General features: G+C 32.2%; 1 protein-coding gene across 2 annotated transcripts; it reads left to right on the top strand.

Moving 5' to 3' along the window:
* Positions 1–22,576, top strand: LOC127709297 (uncharacterized). 2 transcript variants are annotated; one of them, XM_052214762.1, is made up of 3 exons: positions 1–295; positions 7,490–7,617; positions 20,685–22,576. In XM_052214762.1, exon 3 carries the CDS (start codon positions 20,695–20,697, stop codon positions 21,856–21,858), a length of 1,164 nt encoding a protein of 387 aa, XP_052070722.1. In that variant the 5' UTR covers positions 1–295; positions 7,490–7,617; positions 20,685–20,694; the 3' UTR covers positions 21,859–22,576. The 2 variants fall into 2 exon arrangements, with proteins under 2 accessions (XP_052070722.1, XP_052070723.1); XM_052214763.1 differs by lacking the exon at positions 1–295 and adding an exon at positions 3,835–3,912.
* The last annotated feature ends 1,889 nt before the right edge of the window (positions 22,577–24,465 follow it).

Below are 24,465 nucleotides of genomic sequence, written 5' to 3'. Positions count from 1 at the left end.
GCAAAAATTGACTTAAAATGCAGTTGAAAAAGATCGTCTATTTTTTTCGCTTAATGAAAAAGGCATATTTTTAATGGCCCTGACGTGCAGAAATGGAAGATATTTTCTATACTTTGCAAAATGTGAATTTGATTTTCTGGATTTTTAAAACCTAATTGGTTAAGCTTTCGATTAAAAGTAATTCCAATTCTGTATCATCCAATCAGAAGCCGTACAGGATTCTATTCTGAGTACCATCTCGGGGTAAAAAACTTGCAGGTAAAATATAAACAAATAACTGCGCTCTTGTAACCAAGTAAGTGTTAGAGAGAGATACTTTTCAAAGAGATAAACAATATTTGTCATAACTTTTCAAATCCCTCAAACGCAAAATTTGTTTGGTTATTTACTTATGAAAATTTGTCTGTTCTAAAATATTTTAATTTTAGGGAATTATATGATTAAATGTGTAGATGTTAGACGAAACGTGAAATAATACACGTACGATGATTATTGTAACTATTTTATGAACCAGTAGAACAAAGGGGAATAACTCATTTCACGTTGTGGTAATATTAAATAAATTAGGTATCCCCGCTAAACATATGCTACTTTATGATTGAACACAAATAAGATGAGTAAATAAAAGCTTTATGTTCCTTCAGTAAATATTACATAGTGAAACAATCAATCCATTTGTTGCCAGGTGTTAAGAAAAAGAACAGATTAGTCAAATAATCACATCTTACAAGTTGTGAGGTTCTCCATCTTTCCAGAGATCGATTTAGCAAGTTCCAGAGGAATTGATTTTCACGTATTTGCCTCTAATTCTCTATTCTCAAATCCCAGTATTAACTCCGATGAAATGATTTTTTTTTTTTTACATTGCTCATAAATTCCATGCCCCATTCCTCTTCCCTTATCTGAAAACCTTGTTACTTGTTAAGTGAAGTTGTGGATACAAAATGCCCACCACCATTTCTTAATGCTATGGGAATCCCCCCCCCCACAAAAAAAAAAAATCAAAGAACAAAAATTCATTCGGATAAACAGGTGATGCACAATGCCATTAGGTACTATCTATTATCTTTAATATTAAAGAAAGATATACGGATACAAAGTGTGGATGGACGGATGAACATGGTCATCACTCTCACGATAGTTTCTCTGTTGAAAACAATGAAATCGAAATACACATCACCATTGGCTCAATTCTTTTCCGTTTATGTTGATTTTTTTCCAAAGTTGTGTTAATTTATTGATAGACAAACAAGAAAATAGGTCTAGTCACTTTTATGCCATAATGTCACCTGCGACGTCACTTTGATATCACAAACATTTCAAAATTGAAATATTTAATATAAAATTACCAGTAATTAACACTTTTAGTGTGTGGTAATTAGAATATGATAATACCCGGACCCTGGAAGTATTATATTGACAATTGATGATGTAGGGTACCGCAATCTGCCGAGTTTCCCCCCCCCCCCCCCCCCCCCCCTCAGTTTGCAAGAGGTCTAAATGATAAACCAAATACTAGTATGTAAGACAATATTGAAAAAAGTACTGATATATATGACACACTACAAGGAGGTGTGGTTTGATTGCCATGGAGTCCAAATGACTGGCGTATATTTTACCGTACGGCCTTCAACAAGGAGCAAAACCCATATCTTATAGTCAGCGATAAAAGGCCCATGCATGATTAAATGTGAAACAATTCAATCAAAAAAATATACATTGATTTTATATTTTACATTGAGATTACAGGGCACATGTGAACTAGCTTTCAGTAATCGCGACTGAGTAGTCTTAATATATGAACTTTAAGTTTTTGTGTTTATGTTGTTTTTGTCTGTTTCATGTCGCCGCGTTCTTATTTGCCTATCCCAAGTCGGGTGTCCTTGGTTCATTGATACTCTGTCATATTTGTTTTCGTTTATTGTTTTAGTATAAATCCGGCCATTTTTTTTCTCTTTTGAATTCTTTATTTTGTCACCATTACTTTGTGATAGCTAAACATATACAACAATACAAGCGGATTTCTTTTCTTCGCTTATTTTTATTTGGGGATGGGGTGACATGCTTGTCAAATGAAACTCTTTTCTTTTGTACATCTTGAGGACTTTTGTGATAAAGAGACAGATCAATCTTATTAAAATTTCATTATCATAGGTTCAAATATGTGTATTTTAAAGTTTCAACATGATAATGTCGTCATTCTGAACTTATATCTTCATCATAATGCCTAATGAAATATGACCAAAAACTTCAATTTTTATATTTCGTTCAATTTCGAGTATTAAATCGAACAATGAACAAGATGGAAATTCCTAGCTAAAATCAAAATTCGTTCAGAAGTAAAGTATTGTTTTTTTAATTGTAGTCAACGTACAAATTAATTGTTTTTGGTTAAGGATTTCCTATAAAAGTTGCAATATTTTCTCGAATTCTCTTCAACAGCAATATATAGCGATATATTACATTTTTTTAGATGTGCCAGTAAATTGTTTCAAAATACTTTAAATATTATGTAGTATTAAGACTCTTTAATATTCATTTGCAATATATTTGATTAATTTTCAAACATTTACTCCGTGAAAGAGTTTTTTGAAGGATCTTGTGTTTTTGTCGAATTATATTTATATATATATCTCAAGTCTTGCGTGCAAGTCTATCAACATTTATCTTTCTTTGTACCACAAAAATAAATATATGTTTTGTAAAGGGACGTCATGGGAAATTTCCACATCGTATCATGCTATTTCCATTTAAAAGTATATATGTCACCGATTTTTTTTTAAAGAGTTTAATTTGAGCTACAAGCTTACGCATACCAACAAATGAATCATACCATCCTGCAATATGCCAACTATTGTACAAATGACAGATATACACAACAAATGAATCATACCATCCTGCAATATGCCAACTATTGTACAAATAACAGATATACACAACAAATGAATCATACCATCCTGCAATATGCCAACTATTGTACAAATAACAGATATACACAACAAATGAATCATACCATCCTGCAATATGCCAACTATTGTACAAATAACAGATATACACAACAAATAAATCATACCATCCTGCAATATAACAACTATTGTACAAATAACAGATATACACAACAAATAAATCATACCATCCTGCAATATGCCAACTATTGTACAAATGACAGATATACACAACAAATGAATCATACCATCCTGCAATATGCCAACTATTGTACAAATAACAGATATACACAACAAGTAAATCATACCATCCTGCAATATGCCAACTATTGTACAAATAACAGATATACACAACAAATAAATCATACCATCCTGCAATATGCCAACTATTGTACAAATAACAGATATACACAACAATTTTTGGGTTTATTTATAATTTACACAAATAAAGTATCCTGCAAGTTTGTCTGCTTCTATTCTTGAGAGAACGGCAATGTTAAAACGTAGTTGTTTACGTCACAATACATTTGAGGTTCTCTTCGCAGACGGCGTTTTAGCCTTGTCAATTTCTTTGAAATTCAACGACAACGGTTAAGAATTTAGAAAAAAAAAACAAAAAAAAAAAACAAACTAAACGTGAAACAGTTTAAATCATATTGCAGGATAAAACAATATACACTGTATGTACAAGTTCAAGGAAAATATAAAAAAAATAGTATTTCTTATGAGCTTAATTTAGAAACTGGACAAGATCACTTTTCTTCCTGCTTCAATTCAATGTTTTATTTTCCGACAATGTTCAACTATATTTTATCCTGCAATTTCACGTTGACGCTTTTTAAAAGGGGTTGATTTAATTTCTAATTCCAAAACGTTGTTATTGATTTTTAGAAATCAACGTAACTGTAACGCGGACCGCGAAGACGACCCCAAAATTCTGACAGCGGCCTAGGAACTTCTGTACTTTGTGAGTAAACATATACATCGGGGAGCCGAAACAAAAATTTAAAAATATGACCCCTTTAAATCAGCCAAAATCTGAAACTGGTCAATCATCAAATTAATTATATTTAGACAGTTCAATCAGGTGATATTATTTCTTAGGTATTTAATCCTATAGCTAGGCCTTTGATGAGGAATAAAAATTTATACAAATTAAACAGAAAATTGAAAAGTAAATCCAAGATGTAATTTGTATTCTGGCTGCTTCACTTACATCTCTTGACACGTTTGGTTTCAGTTTCATTATGTTTAACATGTTTAAGCATGATAGACTCAAATCGTAACCAACTTACTTGACAGCTTTTCTAGATTTAAACCAAGTTATCTTTCTTTCATTGCTAACTATCGTAGTTGGCAAAAGGTCGGTGTGCTCCAATGTGCCATTTTTTTGTTGCATAGATATCAGTGATATTATATATGCACCAAATTAGTTAATGTCCAATACTGCATGTATGAGGATTACTATGGCTATCAAATCTGGTAAAAACAGCAAAGTTTAGAAATATTACTACTAAATTTACAATTACTAAATACTGAGTTTAACAGTGCAACTTTGACCATCGAGATATCGTTAGAAATATTAAGTCTGGTGAAATTTAAACTGCCACAAAGAAATCGTAGTCGGAGATATCATTGTTGACAAAATTTACCAAAACTTTTGCATTTGGTGCCCAAATTTGTCTTTTTTCTATGACATTTGACCATTTTAAACAAAAGATATAACAAATTGATAGAAACGCAAAATAACTGACTTGCTTTACTAATAGCTTACACAGTAAGTAGTATTAATTACTTTGTGTTCATCAAAGGAATAAGACTTCTTCAAAATAGACAAGCTAAGGATATAACAATAACAGAAGTTTATATATGATGCCCACTATTCTGATTTTCCAAGAGACCACAGGTGCTTAGGTCATGGACTTTTATTTTTTTTTTGGGGTGTTTTTATTTTCTTTGATTAGATTTTCTTTACTATTTTAACTTATTATTACTTATTAATGTGTTCTTGCTTCTATCCATAGGATATTACAATAACATTAGTTTATGTATGATATTTTGCAACTGTAACCATGCTTGCTATTCCTCATCACTGTTTTAAAAAAGTTTTAATCCAGAGTTTTATCCGGTAATGTATGTTATCAAAGACAGTTCACACATGTTATTGTATATTAGAAAAAATATATTTCTATGACATTTATATGGTTAAAACAGGTAATTTGAAATCATACAAAATCCCTATAGGAATATTTTCAGTGATTTTTATAAAATTCCTTACATTTTCAGGGATTCAACAAAATTAATGAAACTGCTAGTTTTTTTAAAATCTCATAACTGGGATTTGTCAAATCTGATTAAAATTAAGATCTATCGCAACTCGCGTGCTCATCTGAGCATAACGAAATAAGAGGTATATATTTTAAACAGAAAAGCGCTTCGGACGCATAAATAACGCGTTAATTCCATTTTTTTACAGCGCTTGTTCGATACCTCTGCTGGTGGACTATCAGTCCCCGAGGGTATCATCAACTCAGTAGTCAGTAGTAAGATTTATATCAAACATTTCTAAAATTGTCCGTTTATAAATTTTGAAATTATAAAGAAACTAAGGTGTCAACTCCATCAGGCAAAGTTGACCTTAGATGGATTTGGCTATTTTTATGTCTTTTTTGTTCATAAAGCTCTTCAGCCGTTTCGGTTCTTATATATCGTTGACTTTCAAATATTCGGATTTGAGCGTTCCTGATGAAAGTAAATCCAGAAAAGCGCTTTAGACGCATAATATTTATAACATTTTGTTTTCAATTTTGAAAAATATTGGGATTTGACAAAATCCCGGGCGCATGACGTTTGCGCTTTTTTAATTGTAACACGAAAGGACATTTGCGCTCCAAACATTATGGACATTTGCACTTTTAACCTATAAAAGTTTACCTGTAATCTTAACCAAATTCTCATGGAATTATTAAAACTATCCCCCCTCCCCCCCAAAAATAAAAAATAAAAGAAGGAATTCTGTTGAGTATTGGTAATTGAGGGAAGTAACCAAACAACTACCAAAGGAAAAGAACAACATTAAGCTTTATATATAGATATATGAATTTGCCGTGTTTGGGTTTTAAACAATTCTCAAAAGATTCATCATCATGATAACTCCAATTTTATGTTGATAAAGCGCAAATGTCCTAAAAATTAAGGGGCAAATGTTCTTTATAAAATGCGCAAATGTCCATTATAAAAAGCGCAACTGTCCTATAAAAACGCAAACGTCCCGCGATGAGTATTGGCGCATGCCGTGTTATATATATTAACCAATTCGTAAAAGTTTCACCACGCTAACTCAAATGTTATGTTGATAAAGCACAAATGTTCAATAGCAAAAGCCCAAATATTCTTTTTGAATAGACACATATGTCCTAACAATTAAAGCGCACATGTGTATTTAAAAAGCCGCATATGTCCTATCAAAAAGTGCAAACGTCCCGCGTAGAAAATCCTTGATTTTACAAATTCCTATAACATATTCATACGAGAGGGATTTACGTGTGTTCACCTCGTGAACCTATCTTTAAATCGTGTCTTTTGCAATTCAACATTTTAAAATAATTGATACACTTTTACAAAATTGAATTCAAAATGTGAAATATCTTTAAGATACTGATTATTTTATTTTTTGAAATGGGTGTCCTTCTATGCAAAATTTAACGACAAGGCATATACAGTTTGCAATATTCTATCACAAGTGTCGACAACAATTTGTAGGTCTAAATCATACTTTGGTTTGTATTGGTACTTGTGAAATGTTGAGAAATCCCTCTAGGATCTGCTTACCCTTCTTGAGTACCTAATGTCACCCCCGATTTTGGTGGGGTTCGTGTTGCTCAGTCTTTATTTTTCTATGTTGTGTTTTGTATACGGTTGTTGATGTTTTTGTCCTTTTATTTTTTAGCCATGGCGTTGTCAGTTTATTTTCGACTTATCAGTTTAAATGTCTCTTTGGTATCTTTCGCCTCTCTTTTATGATATCGATTAGAGTATTTAATCGTAAATTTCCATTAATTTCTACTTCGTGAATGAAACGAAAACATAGGAATTTGACATCATATTTAACCATTTTTGCAAAGATTCCGAAACGTGAGGAATAGATACATTTGATTTAAAAGCTGTAGTTAAACAACACCATACTATTTTAGCTTTTCAAGCAATTCGTTGATTATTTTTTCACTCTTAACGAAGAAAGGTGTGGAGAACCTTCTCCTGGGATAACGGCAACTAATGAGGTTTAACGTGAGACACGAGTTAAACACCTTAAATAATAGCTAAAACATACCAAGTACAATAGATCAAAGATTTAACTGCAAAAACGAATTCCATTATTGAAATTAACACATCTGGAACATAAAATATTACCAGGAAAGCCAAGGGTATTACCAAATTTTACAATACCTCAAGAATATAGCAAAATATAAAAATGGGAAAATTAATATCTCACATACTAAATATTTTCTGTTTTAAATCATCAGCTGTTTTTTTTTCTTTTTCAGAAGTGCCTATAACAACATTTTTAAAATATGGAAGAACATACATTTTCAAGCAAAAAGTGTATTAGACTTCTAATAGCATGAGCCGCGAAGAACCTCTAAAAAAGATAAAGTCGGATCCTTAGTTTTAGGTAAAAACTGTAATCTATTACACTATTAATTCATCAGATTAAAACAGAGTATCAGTATAGTCTGTCAAACCGCTTAGTAACTAATCTAACTCGTGCCACAAGTTTGAATTCTTGCTTTGTGTTTCAATCAATACAAAATAATTCTTGCACATGATTTATTTGTTTTTAACACAGTTTGATTTAGAAGGAAAACCGACTTGGTTAGAAAATACAATTAATAACACCATTACTAACACAATTCTATATTAATATTCTTGTAATTGTTAGAAAATACATCAAATAACACCATTACAAACTTAATCCCGATTTTATATTCAATTTTTAGAAATTTACCTGTGACGTCACTTTTTGTGGCGTTAGTACATTCGTGTGACGCACAGTTCATAATTCTATTATGCTGTATTTGTGTACTGTCGTAAATTAATTTTAGGTGTTCATTGTTATTCTGTGGTTTACATGTCGAAATGTACTATTATATTATTTATTTATTTATGTATTTCTCTGCCCTGAGTGTTCTTGCATTTATTTGTACGGTATTTTTAACATAGCCATATAAGCGGGAGGTTTGGCTAGCCATAAAACCAGGCTCAATCCACCATTTTTTCTTAAAATGTCCTGTACCAAGTAAGGAATATGGCAGTTGTTATCAAATAGTTCGTTTCTATGTATGTTGCATTGGCGTTTGTTTTTGTTGCACTTCAGTGTTTCTGTTGTTCCGTTGTTTTCCTCTTATACGGTAGTTGATGTGTTGTCCTCGGTTTTAGTTTGTAACCCGGATTTGTTTTCTCTCAATCAGTTTATGAATTTTGAACAGCGGTATACTACTGTTGCCTTTATTTATATGACCATGTTATTACAAGGGACTTCTACATCGTTCAATACCGAGAGGTTATAAACTTTTGGAAGAAATAATGGACCGAAAAAGTGTTTCCAGCTAATAAAATATGCTATATATCTTATAATTAAAATTGGTGTAAATGAGAGAAATCGAATAACAAACCACGTGATTCTTTTTTCAATAACTGTATGAATATTATGATTAACGAATTAATAGAATGTATAAAATACGTTCGTTTCAAAAGATACGAAATAGACTTCAAGTTCTCGGAAAACGTTTTGTGTTTAAACCGGTTGACAAAGCAGCCAGCAATGTGGTGGTGGTATGACGTAAATAATACAAGGACGTTATCAATAATGAAATTATGAATTATTCTATATTCAACGACGTACGCTTAACACAGAGTAAAATAGTGGAAATTCATATCACCAGGACATCTCAGCTTAAGGCCTCCTCTGAACATTCGTTATCGAAATTTAAAAAACATCGTTTCATCTCGGCTTTTACATGTTAAAGTAAGTGCTCCACAACTAATCTTTTAACAAGTTTCCGGACTACTTTTAAAGAAATTTTTGTACGACTTTGTAAAAAAGCATACATAGTATTACATGTTTAGATTTTTGAATTCAGGCTTGTTGTATATCTATGTTGCATATTTACACAATTTGGGCCGCTGGATCTCGATTATTGTAACGTTAAAAAAATAAAATATGTCAGCATAACGGAACTATAAACAGCTGTCATAATAGTCGGAGGTTTAGCTAGCTTAAAAACCAGGTTTAACTCATTATTTTGTTCGGAAAATGCCTGCGCCAAGTCAGGAATATGACATTTGTTTTTCGTTTTTTTATTACGTTTGATTTTGTCAGTTGTTATAGACTTTCCCTTTTTCAATTTACCTTGGAGTTCAATAATTTTGTTTTACTTTTTTTATATAGTCGGAGCATAGTTTTTGTCAGGTTTTATGGACTTTTCCTTTTTTAATTTACCTTGGAGTTCGGTTTTTAGTTAATACATTATAAGTTTTCTTATTTTTTTAAAATGGTGCTTCTAAAATCTGAAATCACAACTTTATTTGCTTCACTTATATGAAATCATCTATTATCACTACAAAAGTCTAAAAGTCTGAAAAGACCAGTTTTTGTCTTAATTTGCATGAACTTTTACTCGAAATTCTCCAAAAGTATGACTTGTGTCTTAATTTTTCTTGACAAATTCTCATTTATATTTAATTTGTATGAAATTTACTCGACATATTCTCGACATTCTGAATATGGTCTTAAAATTTCTTGACAAATTCTTGACATTTGAATACTGTCTTGAAATTTCTCGACATATTCTCGACATTCTTATTTTTTCTCAGTATGGCTTGACATATTCTGAACATTTTGAATCGTGTCTTAAATTTACTTGACAGTTCTGAGTTTTACAAATCATGACCAATATTCATGATATAACTTTAATCTTTATTTCTCTTTATATGATATACTGTTGTTTCAGGTTACACTTCTTTACAACAAAAATAAAAGTTGGGCATGTAAAATAATTGAAAATTTGGGTATATAAATATTTTTACAAATGCAAATATGGCTATGAAATCTAAAGTATAAAATAATTCAAATGTGGGTGTGTTGATATAAAACAATTTCAATGTGGGTTTTTAAATAATTACAAATTTTGATTCCTAAATCTTATAAATTAAATGATTCAAACCAATCATACTGTAGACATATTTCATTCTACATTCATAATATTCAATGTTGATATGGTAAATAATTATTATACCAAAATGTGGTTTATTTAAATAGCAAATTATGATGATATACAAATCATTCATTTAACAGAAGAAAAATTTGTGTAATGTCATCTGTTGGAATATATTAAGTATTACACATGGACAGGATGTTCCCCATAAAATTAAGGTATTTCACACCCCAGAGTACAGGCAACTGTCAAATAGAAATTATTGCTTTACCTGTAATCAGCCATACAACTTATCAATTGACCGACCATGCCACTACAATTTAAAAAGTTTGTTGATAGATGAAAATGAAAATCATCATTTTGATGAAAAAAAATTGAATTGAAATGGATTTTCTTCATCAAAATTATGAAGTTAATTATTTTAACATAAAAACAAATTGAATAATTCCCAAAGATTAAAAGAAAATTATTATCTACTCCAGGAATAATAAAAAAAAATGTATTTATAATGGGTCCAATCAATGATTTCTATAGAAATCATCGGTCTTATGAAATGGTTCTCAAACAGACATGCATAATATAGATCTAAACATTTTTTTCTTTTCAGGAAGGAGTTATCACAAATATTTATTTTTGATAAAATATTCTAAAATTCAACACTCAAATTTGAATAAAAAATGTTTTTGGGTAGTTCTAAAAAAATAATAAAGTGTTTGAATCAAGATGGGAACAAATTCTTTGACCTAAACGAAAGCCCCCCCCCCCTCTTTTTTTAGCCACACAAACCCAAAAGATGAATTGTGGGGTCCAAAAGAGATACAAGACACCTATTTTAGTAAAGCAAATTTGACTGGCAGTTTTGCGAACGGCAAAAATCTAAATGCTGTTTGTCAATACCTTCGACTTATATTCCAAGTGAAAACAATTACTTAAATGTTTAATAAAAATAAATCAAAATTAAACTACATGGGGGATTATTCAGGGTATTCCAACTTAGTTGCACCAAAAGGATATCTTACTATACCAAATTAATCCTTGATTCTTCAAAGTTTAGTTTAGCCATAATAAAAAGGAGTATACAACAGCAATAGAATGTCATAAACAGTACAGAATAAGTCTGTTCACATTTCAGGCGAAATTTATACTGTTGAGATAGTGTCAAGACATATTTAAGACTGTCAAGAATGTGTCGAGACATATTCAAACATTATTTAGAATGTCAAGAATATGTCGAGACATATTCAGACATTATTAAGAATGTCAAGAATATGTCCAGACAGATCGAGACAAATTTGAGACAGTCAAGAATTGGTCGAGACTAATCCAGACTCTTATCAGATGATACAGGAAGTGTCGAGAAATTTTAAGACAATGCTCATACTGTCAAGACACTTGTCAAGAAAAATCAAGAACCTTATTAGACAAATTCATACTATGTCAAGAATTTTTAAAAATTATTCAGACAAATTAAGAATGTCGAGTAAAAATTCATGCAAATTCAGACACAAACTGGTCTTTTCAGTCTTTTTGACTTTTGTAGTGTATACAATCGGGAACTGTGATGAGTTGATCAAAGCCGTCAACTTCTCCTCCACTGCATACATGTACGCGTTTTGCCGAGTAAGTTAATCGATGGGTTGTAGTATGGTTAAACTCAGTAAGGACCCATCTTAATTAAATTAAAAAAAAAAAAACAGTGATAACACATTCAGCTACCTTGATGATATTTTTGCTTTATAAGTAATACAGAGTTTTATAATTATACGGCGGAATTTATCACAAAGATCAAACTATAACTAATGTAATAGTAACAGCAATGATTTTTAATATTTCTGTTTCACCGGGGAAACTATCTACTAAAACTTTAGACAAACGAGACCTCTTCGTTTACTTAGCTGGTTCGCTATGCCCATGTATGCAGTGATGTTTTAATGAATCGTAACATATGTACAACTGAATAATTATAAAGTCACAGATTTCGTGACCACAAATTACTTAAAACACTTGCCAAATTCTTTCATAGATTTAATTTGGAAGATAACTGCAGCTTTCATTTTATAACAAATATGATATTACATCATGTTGTTTGAAGAGGTCGTTAGTTTAAATTAGAATACAATTATTCCTAAAGGTTTATCAACTTAGCATTGTATTATGATCTTTGAATATTGTCGGTATCGATACTAACATTAATATTTTTTTAAATAATTTTATGCATAACTAAACATATATCGTTATCTACATGTTATCAACTATGCCCTGTCGGTACTTTTATTTCGGCATTGTGCATAGCCATGCCTTTCCTGGGCTACTTCTGACGTCTCCACACTATATCCGTCGGAGGTTTACTGATTGACATTGTAGTCTTGAAGAACATGATTTTTCTTATCAATTCATTTTCCTAATCTCAACCAAGAGGCAGGTTCGAACGTTCTCCATGCTTTCTCGAAATGCTCCGTTTATTTCAGAGTAAGAGAGCATCGATCCTTGCATGGAAGTGGAGAAATTTATGATTTCAGATATTTCGCTATCTGAAGTATTTGTCAATTATTTAGATTGTTTTTATATGTCTGAAATCACAAGAAAAAATATAATTGGAAAAAATACAATTGAAGCTCGCCGCTTCGTCCATCACGGATTAACTATAAGTCAGGTCACACAATACGGACAAATGTAGAAGGATTTACTATCGCGCGTCTGGAGTAAAAAAATTCAATCCTAGTATCTATGATTAGTTTATTTACAATCACTGGGTCGATGCCACTGCTGGTGGAGTTTTTCTCCCCGAGGGTCTCACTAGCCTAGTAGTCAGCACTTCTGTGTTGACATGAACTATCACTGATATGGTAATAACTTTAAAATACCTGTTTACAAAATCTTAAATTTTTCAAAATACTAAGGATTTTTTACCCCAGGAATAGATTACCTTAGCTGCATTTGGTAAAACTTTTTTGGAATTTTGAGTCCTCAGCGCTTTTCAACTTCGTACTTTATTTGGCTTTTATAACTTTTTGAATCGAGCGTCATTGATGAGTCTTTTGTAAACGAAACGCGCGTCTGATGTACAAAATTGCAATCCTGGTATCTATGACGAGTTTATATACGTAATATAAAGGGCATAACTGCATTTATAAAAACAAAATGAATTGAAGGATTAAGCATTTTCTAAGTGTGTCGTCCGAGATTAATGGCGGGAAATCCAACGGCCACACTGAAATGAAAGTATGTTGGCTATACAAGACAATTTTTCTTTTCCCGTACAAAATTCACTTACGAACCCATTAAAGAGTTCATGCAAGGATTCTATAATAGAGAGCGTTGTACTCTCCGTGCAAGAGGCGTCGGATTATCTATCAATTCTGACTTGATTTGACTTCGTATTTATATATCCTGCACAAAGAAAAAAGGTTCACTTAAGCATGGTTTTACTGCCGGGTGGCAGAGGTCCAGGTTATATTTCTATACATTTTGGTTGCTGTGCAAGGCCCCATACAATTGAATGGAAATGACCATATAAATATAGCGGTATGATGTAAATTCTTAAAGTCCAAGTTTAAAGATGAGGTTATAGCGGTGCTCGACCATGTAATTGATATACTGTATTGATAGGCCCCAATGAAACCTCATACTTATACACATACTTTTATCAGTCAATAACAAGATTAAGCATTTAAGTGGTCAGGTGAATGACTATATACTATTGCTGTTATGTAAGTTTATATAATTGATTTGTATTATTTCTATTTCTAATTAATGAGGGTATATGCCTTAAAGTTTTGGTCATTTCTCTATAATTTACAATGACAATAAGTATGTCACAAATAGGTAAACGCATATTTTACTTACTTGACTTTCAATTTTTCTCTTCTTCCTAAGGTTTGTGTTTGAGCGTTCCTAGTGAAATTAAATCAAGAAAAGCACTTCGTACGCACCAAATATATAAAGCATTATTAGAATTTTATTTTATATTTTTAACATCGATATTTTTCTAATTACCGAAATGTCCTGGTTACACTGTACAAATGATGTTTAGAATGTAAACGTCAGTGTAACATGTTTAGGATTGTGATTAAATTTCGCTTCGCCCACCATGGATCAACTGTAAGCAATGTCACACAATACGGACAACTGAAGGAGGATTTACTGTCGTTACGTAACCAAGTAAATATTTACGACTAAGGATTTTCTAAGTGTGTCGTCCGGGATAAATGTCGGGAAATCCGACTGCCACATAGAAATGAAAATATGTTAGCTATAGGAGGAGACATTCTTTCTTGTTCTTTACAAAAACCACTTACGGACCCTCAAAGAGTTCATGCAAGGTTTCTATAATAAAGAGAGCGTGGTACTTTCCGTGCACGAGGCATCGGATTTACAATCCATTTCGACTGATCTTGACTGCGTATATATATATATATATACCAAGAAATTTGTTTTGCATGCACACGTATAAAAATTGCGGTTTTTTATCCAACGCAATCATAGGTTTGAACGTTGTTTTCAAATTAGACTTATTTATATTTTTTCGTTTGGGCTTGTATTATATTTTCCTTCGGGTTTATATGATCCGTTCATCCTATTTCGACTCTTTACGATTCCTTACATCACTGAAGAGACATTAATTGTCGAAATCCGGATATGGTGTACAAATTTTTGCACCTCATGTTTGCGGTATACCATCTTTTCCGCAAGTTTATTGTTTTCTGTTTGGTATTAAATTAATAGTAAAGATCCATTTTGTTACATCTTGTGATCCGTTTATTTGGCAATCGCCAATGGCAGTCAGCAGGGTTTGAGAACATCCGTTGTTCGACCTGTTAGTCAAATGCGTTTTGTTAAAATATACTTTTTCACTTTTTTGGTCTTTTGGAAAATGTTGTTTGTGCTGTATTTAGACCCCTCTACCAAGAAATTTGTTTTGCATGCACACGTATAAAAATTGCGGTTTTTATCCAACGCAATCATATAAACTTCTTTAATATACTATATAATAGATATAAGAAGATGTGGTATGAGTGCCAATGAGACACCTCTCCATCCAATTCACAATTTGTAAAAGTAAACCATTATAGGTCAAAGTACGGCCTTCAATACGGAGCCTTGGCTCACACCGAACAACAAGCTATAAAGGGCCTCAAAAATGACTAGTGTAAAACCATTCAAACAGGAAAACCAACGGTCTAATCTATATAAAAAACGAGAAACGAGCAACACTTATGAACCACATCAACAAACGACAACCACTGAACATCCGGTTCCTGACTTAGGACAGGTGCAACAAATGCAGCGGGTTTAAACGTTTTAATAGGCGCCAACCTTCAGCCTACCTGAAACAATAGTGTAACATCACAACATAGAAAGACACACTATAAAATATCAATTGAAATGGCTTAACTCAATCAAAAGACATATAAGGAAAAACCAGTAACATACACTGAAAAAATAAATTTGATCTATGACACAATGTAAATACAAAATTAATAAAACAAGGGGGTTAGATGTTTAACAATACCATAAAGACAACCAAAACCTTGGACAAAATGCCGCCAAATAAAATAACGTACACAGTTAATTAAAAACAATTTTGTTGTAAGGTATACATGGAGTACGGAAATAATTTTTACAAAATAAATAATTTTGTTGTTCCTAGTACGAGAACAAAAGTGAAAATTTATCGTCATACTAAACACTTATCAAAGGTATAAACCAAATATAAGACCCTCATATGTTGATCAATGCAAATCCCAATATGATAGATCAACAATATGTAAGTTAAGGATAAGTGCTCATATTTTATTATTTAAAAGAGGGCGATGTTTAAAATTTAACGAAGCAGAGTAGGATATGTCTTTGATGCAACAATGGAGATATTGAAGATGAACTACATTTTCTTTTAAAATGTTCTACCTATAAATATTTGAGAGACAACTTCATTAAAAAATTGAATAAACCAGGTTTAATCCACCATTTTCTACATAAGAAGATGCCTGTACCAAGTCAGGAATATGACAGTTGTTATCCATTCGTTTAGTGTATTTGAGCTTTTGATTTTGCCATTTGATTAGGGACTTTCCGTTTTGAATTTTCCTCGGAGTTCAGTATTTTTGTGATTTTACCTTTTTTCTATTGAACAACACATTATTTTCTTTATCATTTAACTTGGTTATATCAATTCGAAATAGTAATTCTCCAACAGTCTAAAAAATGTTGTGAATTATTTGAATGAATGCTTGTTGGTAAGAAACTCGTTGTCAAAAGATACTTGATGTTTTATATTTTTCTCATACTTATCCACTGTCACTCCTTCATTGTACATATGCTGAGTACATATATGTTATTGTAGTTTGTCTGTATTTTGTTGCCATAACCATTTATTGTTAATGTGTTAGTACTAATAAAGTTATCTTATATCATGGACAACTAAAAGGGTCACTTAAACATGGTTTAACTGCCAGATGGGAGAGGTCGAACTTATATTTCTGCACCCTTTAGTCAAACATTATAGTTGCTGTGGAAGGCCCAATAAAGTCGGATGGAAATAACAGTATAAATATAGCGGTATTATGTCAAATAAGTTTAAATACTCAAAGTCCAGGTATAAATTAAGATGCAGTCATAGCGGTCGACCATGTAATTGTTATACTGTATTGATAGGCCCAATGAAACCTCATACTTATACACATAAAACATTCTTACTTTGCCACACGCTGCAATTATGAAACATGATCCTTCGCTTAATATTTTATCAGTCAAAAACAATTAATTATTCATGTGGTCAGGTGAATGACGATATACTATTGCTGCTTTGTAAGTTTAAATAATCAATTTGTATAATTTTTATGTTCGATTAATGATGGTATATGCCTTAAAGTTTTGTTCATTTCTCTACAATTTACAATGATACTATAAGTATGTCAAAAATACACACATTTTACAATGAACTGGTATAGCCGGAAGTCACAACAGGTAAACACATATCCTCTACTTTAAAATTTTTATTTCTTCTTCCTAATTTTTGTGTTTGAGCGTTCCTAGTGAAGTTAAATCAAGAAAAGCACTTCGTACGCACCAAATATATAAAGCATTATTAAAGTTAAAGTGTTATTTTATATTTTCAACACGGATATTTTTCTAATTACTGAAATGTCCTTCTACTCGTATATATAAAAAATAAGAAGATGTGGTATAATTGCCAATGAGACAACTCTCCACTAGAGACCAAATGGCATATAATTTAACAACTATTGGTCACCGTATAGCAAATGATAGTTATGAGCAAAACCCTTACCGCATAGTCATCTATAAAAGACCCCGAAATGACAAATGTAAAACAATTCAAACGAGAAAACTAACGGCCTGATTTATGTAAAAACAATGAACGAAATACAAATATGAATACAGCAACAAACGACAACCGCTGAATTACAGGCTCCTTACTTGGGACAGAGCATGTGGCGGGGTTTAACACGTAAGCGGGTGCCCAACCCTTCCCTAACCTGGGACAGTGGTGTAACAGTACAACATAAGAACAAACTATAAAAATCAGTTGATGAGTGATTAACTCATCATATCGATACAAAGCAGAAAAACAAGTAACTTATAGTTTTGTAGTTCCGACCAATTTACCATCTGAAATCACCGCGGCAGGTTTTGCAGTTAAAATCTTTACAAGAAACATCACAATAGTTGCAGTTTTAATACCGAGCCAATGTCGTTGAAAACAAATTTATATTGGAAATAAATGCACTCTAAATAAGTTGTTTATGTCTTGTTAAATTCAAGCGACAGTATGGTTTGACAATGATGATATTTTTGTGAATCATAAGTCCTTCATGGCAATGAACATTACATTGAACAGCAAATCTGAGGACTTACATTTACCTTGTTTGCATTGGATATATACCTAAGCCTCACAACGGTACATTGCCGGCTCATCTGCATGTTTTATAAAGGAATTGTCTATTGGATTGACAAAAATTCTGTCTGCAGTGAAAGAAGTTCTTCAGAAATACTGTGAAACTGTTTACTCGCGTAATGGTATTAATCATAATGTGGATCCTAAAAAAACTGTAAAGAACTTCTAGGTAATTTTAAATCTCGATCTTTCTCTGAAAATAATTCTATGAAACCTTTTCATTTTTCAACCCTTTTTACCACCATTCCTCATTTGAAATTGAAAAAACGTGTAAAAGAAATAATCCACAATGCTTTTCAATATACAAAATGGTACCATACGCTACAAATCTATTGCTTTGGGATACCATACGGCATATTTTGTTAATAGTGAAGAAAAAGGCAAAACGTTCTACACAGAGGAACAAGTGATCAGTATGATGGAGTTTCTTATTTACTACATATTTGTTGAATTTGGAGGTAGACTTTTTCATCAAATTGTCGGGATTCCTATGGGAACGAACTATGTGCCTCTACTTGCCGACCTCTTCTATTTTCATATGAGTCGGAGTTCCTTCAGACACTTGTCAAAAACAAGAAGATCAAAGAAACCAGATCATTTTATTTCACATTCAGATCTATAGATGATGTTCTTTCCATTAACAATCCAAACTTTTCTGATTGAGTTCCATTAATATGTCCCCCTAAACTAGAAAATAAAGAAACAAAAGACACGGCTTCCTCCGCCTCATTTTTAGACTTATCTCTCGAATTTGACATAAGCGGTCATCTCAGTACCAGAATCTATGACAAGCGAGACGATTTTAATTTCAAAATTATAACTTTCCCCCACCTTAGCAGCAATATACTAGCTTCACCTGCATATGGGATATACATTTCCAAACTCATTCGGTATTCAAGAGCTTGCAGCTGCTACTCAGACTTTATAAAACGTCACCAGTGTCTGATCAGAAAGTTGATGAACCAGGGTTATGTCAAAGAACGTCTAGTTCTTTTTTCTAAAATATTTCATCGGAAGATAACAAGACCTAGTTGAAAAATATTCCGTATCAACTTCACAAATAACACATGATCGTCTTGAAGTATAGATTCTAGGTACTGACGTTGTTTATCATCTTAATTACGTGTTATATTGTTCTTTATATTTTTCTTTGTGTATTTTTAACCTTTACTGTTTAGTCCATTTTTGGTAATGTACTTTTGGCGTGGCTCGGTATTTATACATCCCACCATTATGTTATTTTGCTATGGTAAATTTTTATAGTCTTGTCTTTCATTTTTTTCTTTGTACTTTGTTTATATGTCATTTTGTTTTTCTTTGTTGAAATAGTTATTTGTTTTTATAGTGATTAAGATTATAACACAATGTTGACTGCTGTACCCCAATTTTTGACATTTGTATCTATTATGTCTGTTTGATTTGCTCACACATTGTTGTCAATATAATGGAATTCTATGCGACTGTCATACAAGTGAGAGGTTTAGCTAGCTATAAAACCAGGATTAATACACCATTTTCTACATAAGGAAATGCCTGTACTAAGTCAGGAATATGAGAGTTGTTTTCCATTCGTTTGATGTGTTTCAGCTTTTGATTTTGCCATTTGATAAAGGACTTTCCATTTTGAATTCTCCTTGGAGTTCGGACTTTTTGTTATTTTACTTTTTAAAATCTTCCTATATCTACATAAGTAGCAAAACGAAATAAGAAGCTAATTTTATTTAAATCTGAAAAGTCATTTCGGTTGTGGTTTCTTTTTGGGGAAAAGTATCACAGCCACAAGAAAGTATATCAAACCTCAGTTAACACCCAAAAATAAATAAAAAAAGAAGCCTGAAAATATAGAAAATGCCATCAAAATGATAAACATGATAACAAGAAAAGGACAAGAGGCAAAGAATTGGTGAACATCGGATTATTTCCAGCTCGAACATATCTAAACAAAAATGTTCTAGTATTCAAATGAATATTCTGGATTAAGATTTGAACATAAGCTTATGTTTATTAGAAATTTTAGACATTTCAAAATAAATGACTTGAAAAAAATAGCTTTATACTGTTAAAGTATTTGAAACAGTACATTTCAGTATCTTTCATGTGATTTTACAAGTTTTAATATGTAAGAGGATAAATGTCCTACAGACAATGAAATTTAAATCTATTAACTTTATAAGTTTACTTTTCTTTCACTTTTCATACTTTTCCGAATTTTGGGTTCTCATTGCTCATCAACTTCGTACTTTATTTGACCTTTTTAATTTTTTTTTATTCGGGTGACACTGTTGAGTCTTTTGTAGACGTAACGCGCGTCTGGCGTACACAGTTTTAAGTCTAGTACATGTATCTATGATGAGTTTATTTGAAGCATGTTTCATGTTTTTCTACACATTCTTATTCTAATCTTTGATGAACTGCAAAAGATAGGGCTTTATATGTCATCAAGTCAAAGTTTTATAGATAATCAAACAGCTTATTGGTCACAAGACTCATATGTTTCGATTTAAGCGTTTCTTGTGAAGGCAGATCCGTAAATGCACAGCGGACGCACGAAATTTCTTATGTGTTGTTTTTTATGTCTTTCTTAAATAGTTACTAATTTTAATATTGCAGTAGGTCAAAGATGAATGTCGATCTAGAGTTAATCCTACAGAAAGCAACATTACAGCCTGAAGAAGTACCTATTTTTTGCCTGTGCAGTGAGAAGTCATCGAACAAAGAATGGACAAAAATATTCATTAAAAATTTAAAAAGGGATGGATTTTACAACATAAATTCAAACATAGATTTTCTACCGGGTCAGGATTACAACAACACCTTACAAAACTGCCTCAGATGTATTTCAAAGCTTGTAATAATCCTGTCTCCCGTTTCAGATGACCAATTCACGAGTGTAGTGAATACAGCTGTTAGCTTTATTTTAAACAAAAACTTACATGTTGATATGATACCAGTTATAACATCAGATGAAGTAGATCTGCCATTTTGTTTAAGTTCTGTGATCCCTTTCCAGGCATGGGATGATGACTGGTCTAAACTTCGTCTTGCACTTAGAAAATCTGACCCTTCAGATAAAGGCAATGCAAGGTTAGAACTGTTCTGTCAGGTATTTGGAAAAGTTTTACATCTTCGAATAATTGAAATGGAAGAAGAATTGCGACAAAAAGACAAGATTGCAATGGATGTTTTACGTGGATGGGGGCTAGATATACACGATGACAAAGTAAACTTTCATATAAACACTTTATTGGGTATTGGCAATACACAACCGATTTGTCTTTTGAATCTGTATAATAGTCTATTTCATCAGAAACAGTTTAGATTCATAAGAATTTGCGATATAAAAAGGTTTGACCTGGAAGGATTACAAATAAACAAACAACTAAATTCAGATCTGTTCGAAATTTTTGAAATTTTACGAAAAAATGTTTGTAAACAGAGTTGGTATCATTATAGACGGAATGGAATTAAACACAATGAATCAAGCGAGCTTTCATTAAATCCTTTTAAACAGAATAACGCGAAAAAACGTGAAGAAGGTAGGGAATCTATATGTTTTCCCAAGTTTAAAACTTTTCAATCTCGTGTGGATACATTTGAAGACTTTCCAATTCAGGTCAAGGAGTTTCGTATCAAATTATCTAGAGCCGGATTTTTTAACCTTCATACTTCAGATTATGTCCAGTGTTTTAGTTGTGGCGGCTGCATTAGATCTTGGAATTCTGATGCAGATCCAATGGTTGCTCATAAAAAAATACTATCAAAACTGCACTTTCATTCTCAGTAAAAATGTGGACGTGTCAAGCGGACATTCGACAAAAATCTGCAATGAGGATTTGAAGACTATAGAAGGTAGAGTACAATCTTTCAAACAGATTTTAAACGCAGAAACAAGTTATTGCATCGATGATGACGTCATCAATCGTTTTACTGAAGCTGGTTTTTATTACTGTGGAATAGCAGAAGATGTCATATGCCATTCTTGTAACCTCGGTTTAGCAAACATTCAAAACTGCTTACAACCTATGAAACTCCATCGGAAATTATCTCCCGATTGTTCTTACTTGAGGAACTTCGTTGACAATACTGTAGATAGCGGAGCAGACGTCTCATATGAAATAGAGCCTTATTTGGAAATTGAGATTAGAAAACACGAAAACATATAAAACAGTTTACAACAACTGCTAGAGTAGCTTGCAAAACAAACGGCGAACAACACACTTGATCTTCTCTTATTACAAGTATATCAAACATGATCAAAATAGTAATATCAGATCAAATCTACTTATTAACATAATTATAGTTAATATAAGTTGAACCCACACTATTGTACATCAGAATGGAATGGGGGTCATTCGGAAGGCTTCTAGCAATCAACTAGGTAGTTGTCAATGTAAATAGTAGGAAAAAATAACAGGAAGCAATGCAAACTTAAATAAAAGGTTATGTGGGATAAATGTCAATTACAGTAACCGAACGACTTAATAAAACGATTTGAAAAATAAGTAACATCAGACTTATAGCTAAATATACTTTTAGTTATAGATTATCGACTGCATTTCAAATGAGAGGGTGTTGCGTAGCTACAATCTCACCGAAAGGCACAATGGGAGACATATACATGTGAGATATATCTATAGCCGCGAAACATACTCGTGTTTGAAAGACTATTAATAACTGTGAATATTTCTCCCATGGTACACAAACGCATGAGGTTCATATCAGAGTTTCTTTATATAAAGGCAACTTTGAATGTTTTTATTTCCTAAATCAATCGTGAATTAACAAAAAAGGTGAACAACCTTAAGTTCGAACGAACTCCAAAGGGAGAGGGATCAGATGCGTCGACAGGATAAGAGTCTCCTTATATTAATGTACCACCCGCTATGAAAATACAGTTTCAAAGTGTCACGTTAGGGAGTAAGACACAATCTAGAAAAAAATTCAGATTATACGACTATTCTGCTATATTAAGACTGATAATGGAAAAAAACTAGCTGGGTCATGTGTTGTTCGTTGATGTTTTTCTTTTTTTTTTGTAAGTCTATCTGTTTGAATGAGTCAGGTGTTAGTGGTTGTAGTGGTCTGTTTTACTGTCCAATACATTTGGGTGATTCCTGTTATCCTTGTTATGTATCAGTATTTAAGTCAAGGATTAGTGATACTAAGGTAAAAGACACTAACCCTAAAGTAATGTGATCTCCATAAGGGCTTAGTTCACTGGTACTGAATATACCTACGACGGATTGTATCCCAATGACTGTTATTTAAAAAAGCACGTAACGTTCGCACGAAAATCATATACGTTTAACTACAACTTGAGGGGTGGGGGTAGGCACCGCTGCTGGTGGACTATCTCAGTACCCTAGGGTATCAGTTGCCAGTGTTTCGTTGGCATAATTCAAATGATACATTCATAAAATTAGGCTAAATGCGAGGTTTTAACTCTTTTAACCAGTATACCTTAATTTATTATTCCTAATATTTTTTAGCATTTTTGTTATTGTGCTCTTCCAATTTTTTGTGTTTGACTGTTGATGAAGGTCAATCGAGAAACACGTGCTGTGAACATGGGTATCATATTTTTTCAACGGTATGTTTCCTTTATTTGTTGCCTGTATTTCCTCAACTAACCATGCTAAAAAAAGGTTTACGAACCGTATTGAAAGTTAATGTTATATTCAAGAATATATATATTATATTTGACCTGACCCATCGAACAACACTCGAATGAAGGCGGAAAGTGCCGAGGCAATGCCGATCGGGACATTACGTTAAATATAACGTGTCATACATTCTACCGAATTATATGATACTATGCTTGTTCCGATGTATAATGAAGCCTTATCATTTCAGTATTAACACTATGGTTCTCTTAAAAATCACACGTTCAATTATAGCTATGATTCCTTTACCCAGATACAAATTAGTGTAATTATACAGTGTCCAAGGGTTGTCTCGCTTTGGATTGAGGGAGAGGTGGGGTAGCTTGTGTTAACATATGTTCTCATGAACATTAATGTGAACAAAAGATTGTGATATATGATAAATGAAATAGAAAAAAATATGGAATTGAGGTCAAATATCCAAAGATTATATATTTCATTCATGACGAGAACAAATTAACAATAAATCTAATATACATGTTCTACAAATTGGGTCAAACAAAGTGGTATGAAGCGTAGGAAATTTGAATTTCAACTTGAAAAAGAGAAGATGTTAGATAGGAGAAGAAATTTGGTCTTGCAACCAAGTCGCGTACAGAACCCTGAAAGTGCTTTACAAGGATTCTGTAGCTTTTTGAGAGCGTGTCACTCTATCGAAACGAGATTGGGTTATATTACAAGAAATAATTTAAAGCATCCTCAACGCATAATATACATGCTTGACCTTT

The sequence above is a fragment of the Mytilus californianus genome, unplaced genomic scaffold, assembly GCF_021869535.1.
Source record: "Mytilus californianus isolate M0D057914Y unplaced genomic scaffold, xbMytCali1.0.p SCAF_7, whole genome shotgun sequence".
NCBI lineage: Eukaryota > Metazoa > Mollusca > Bivalvia > Mytilida > Mytilidae > Mytilus > Mytilus californianus.
This window is presented reverse-complemented; position numbering and strand designations above follow the sequence as displayed.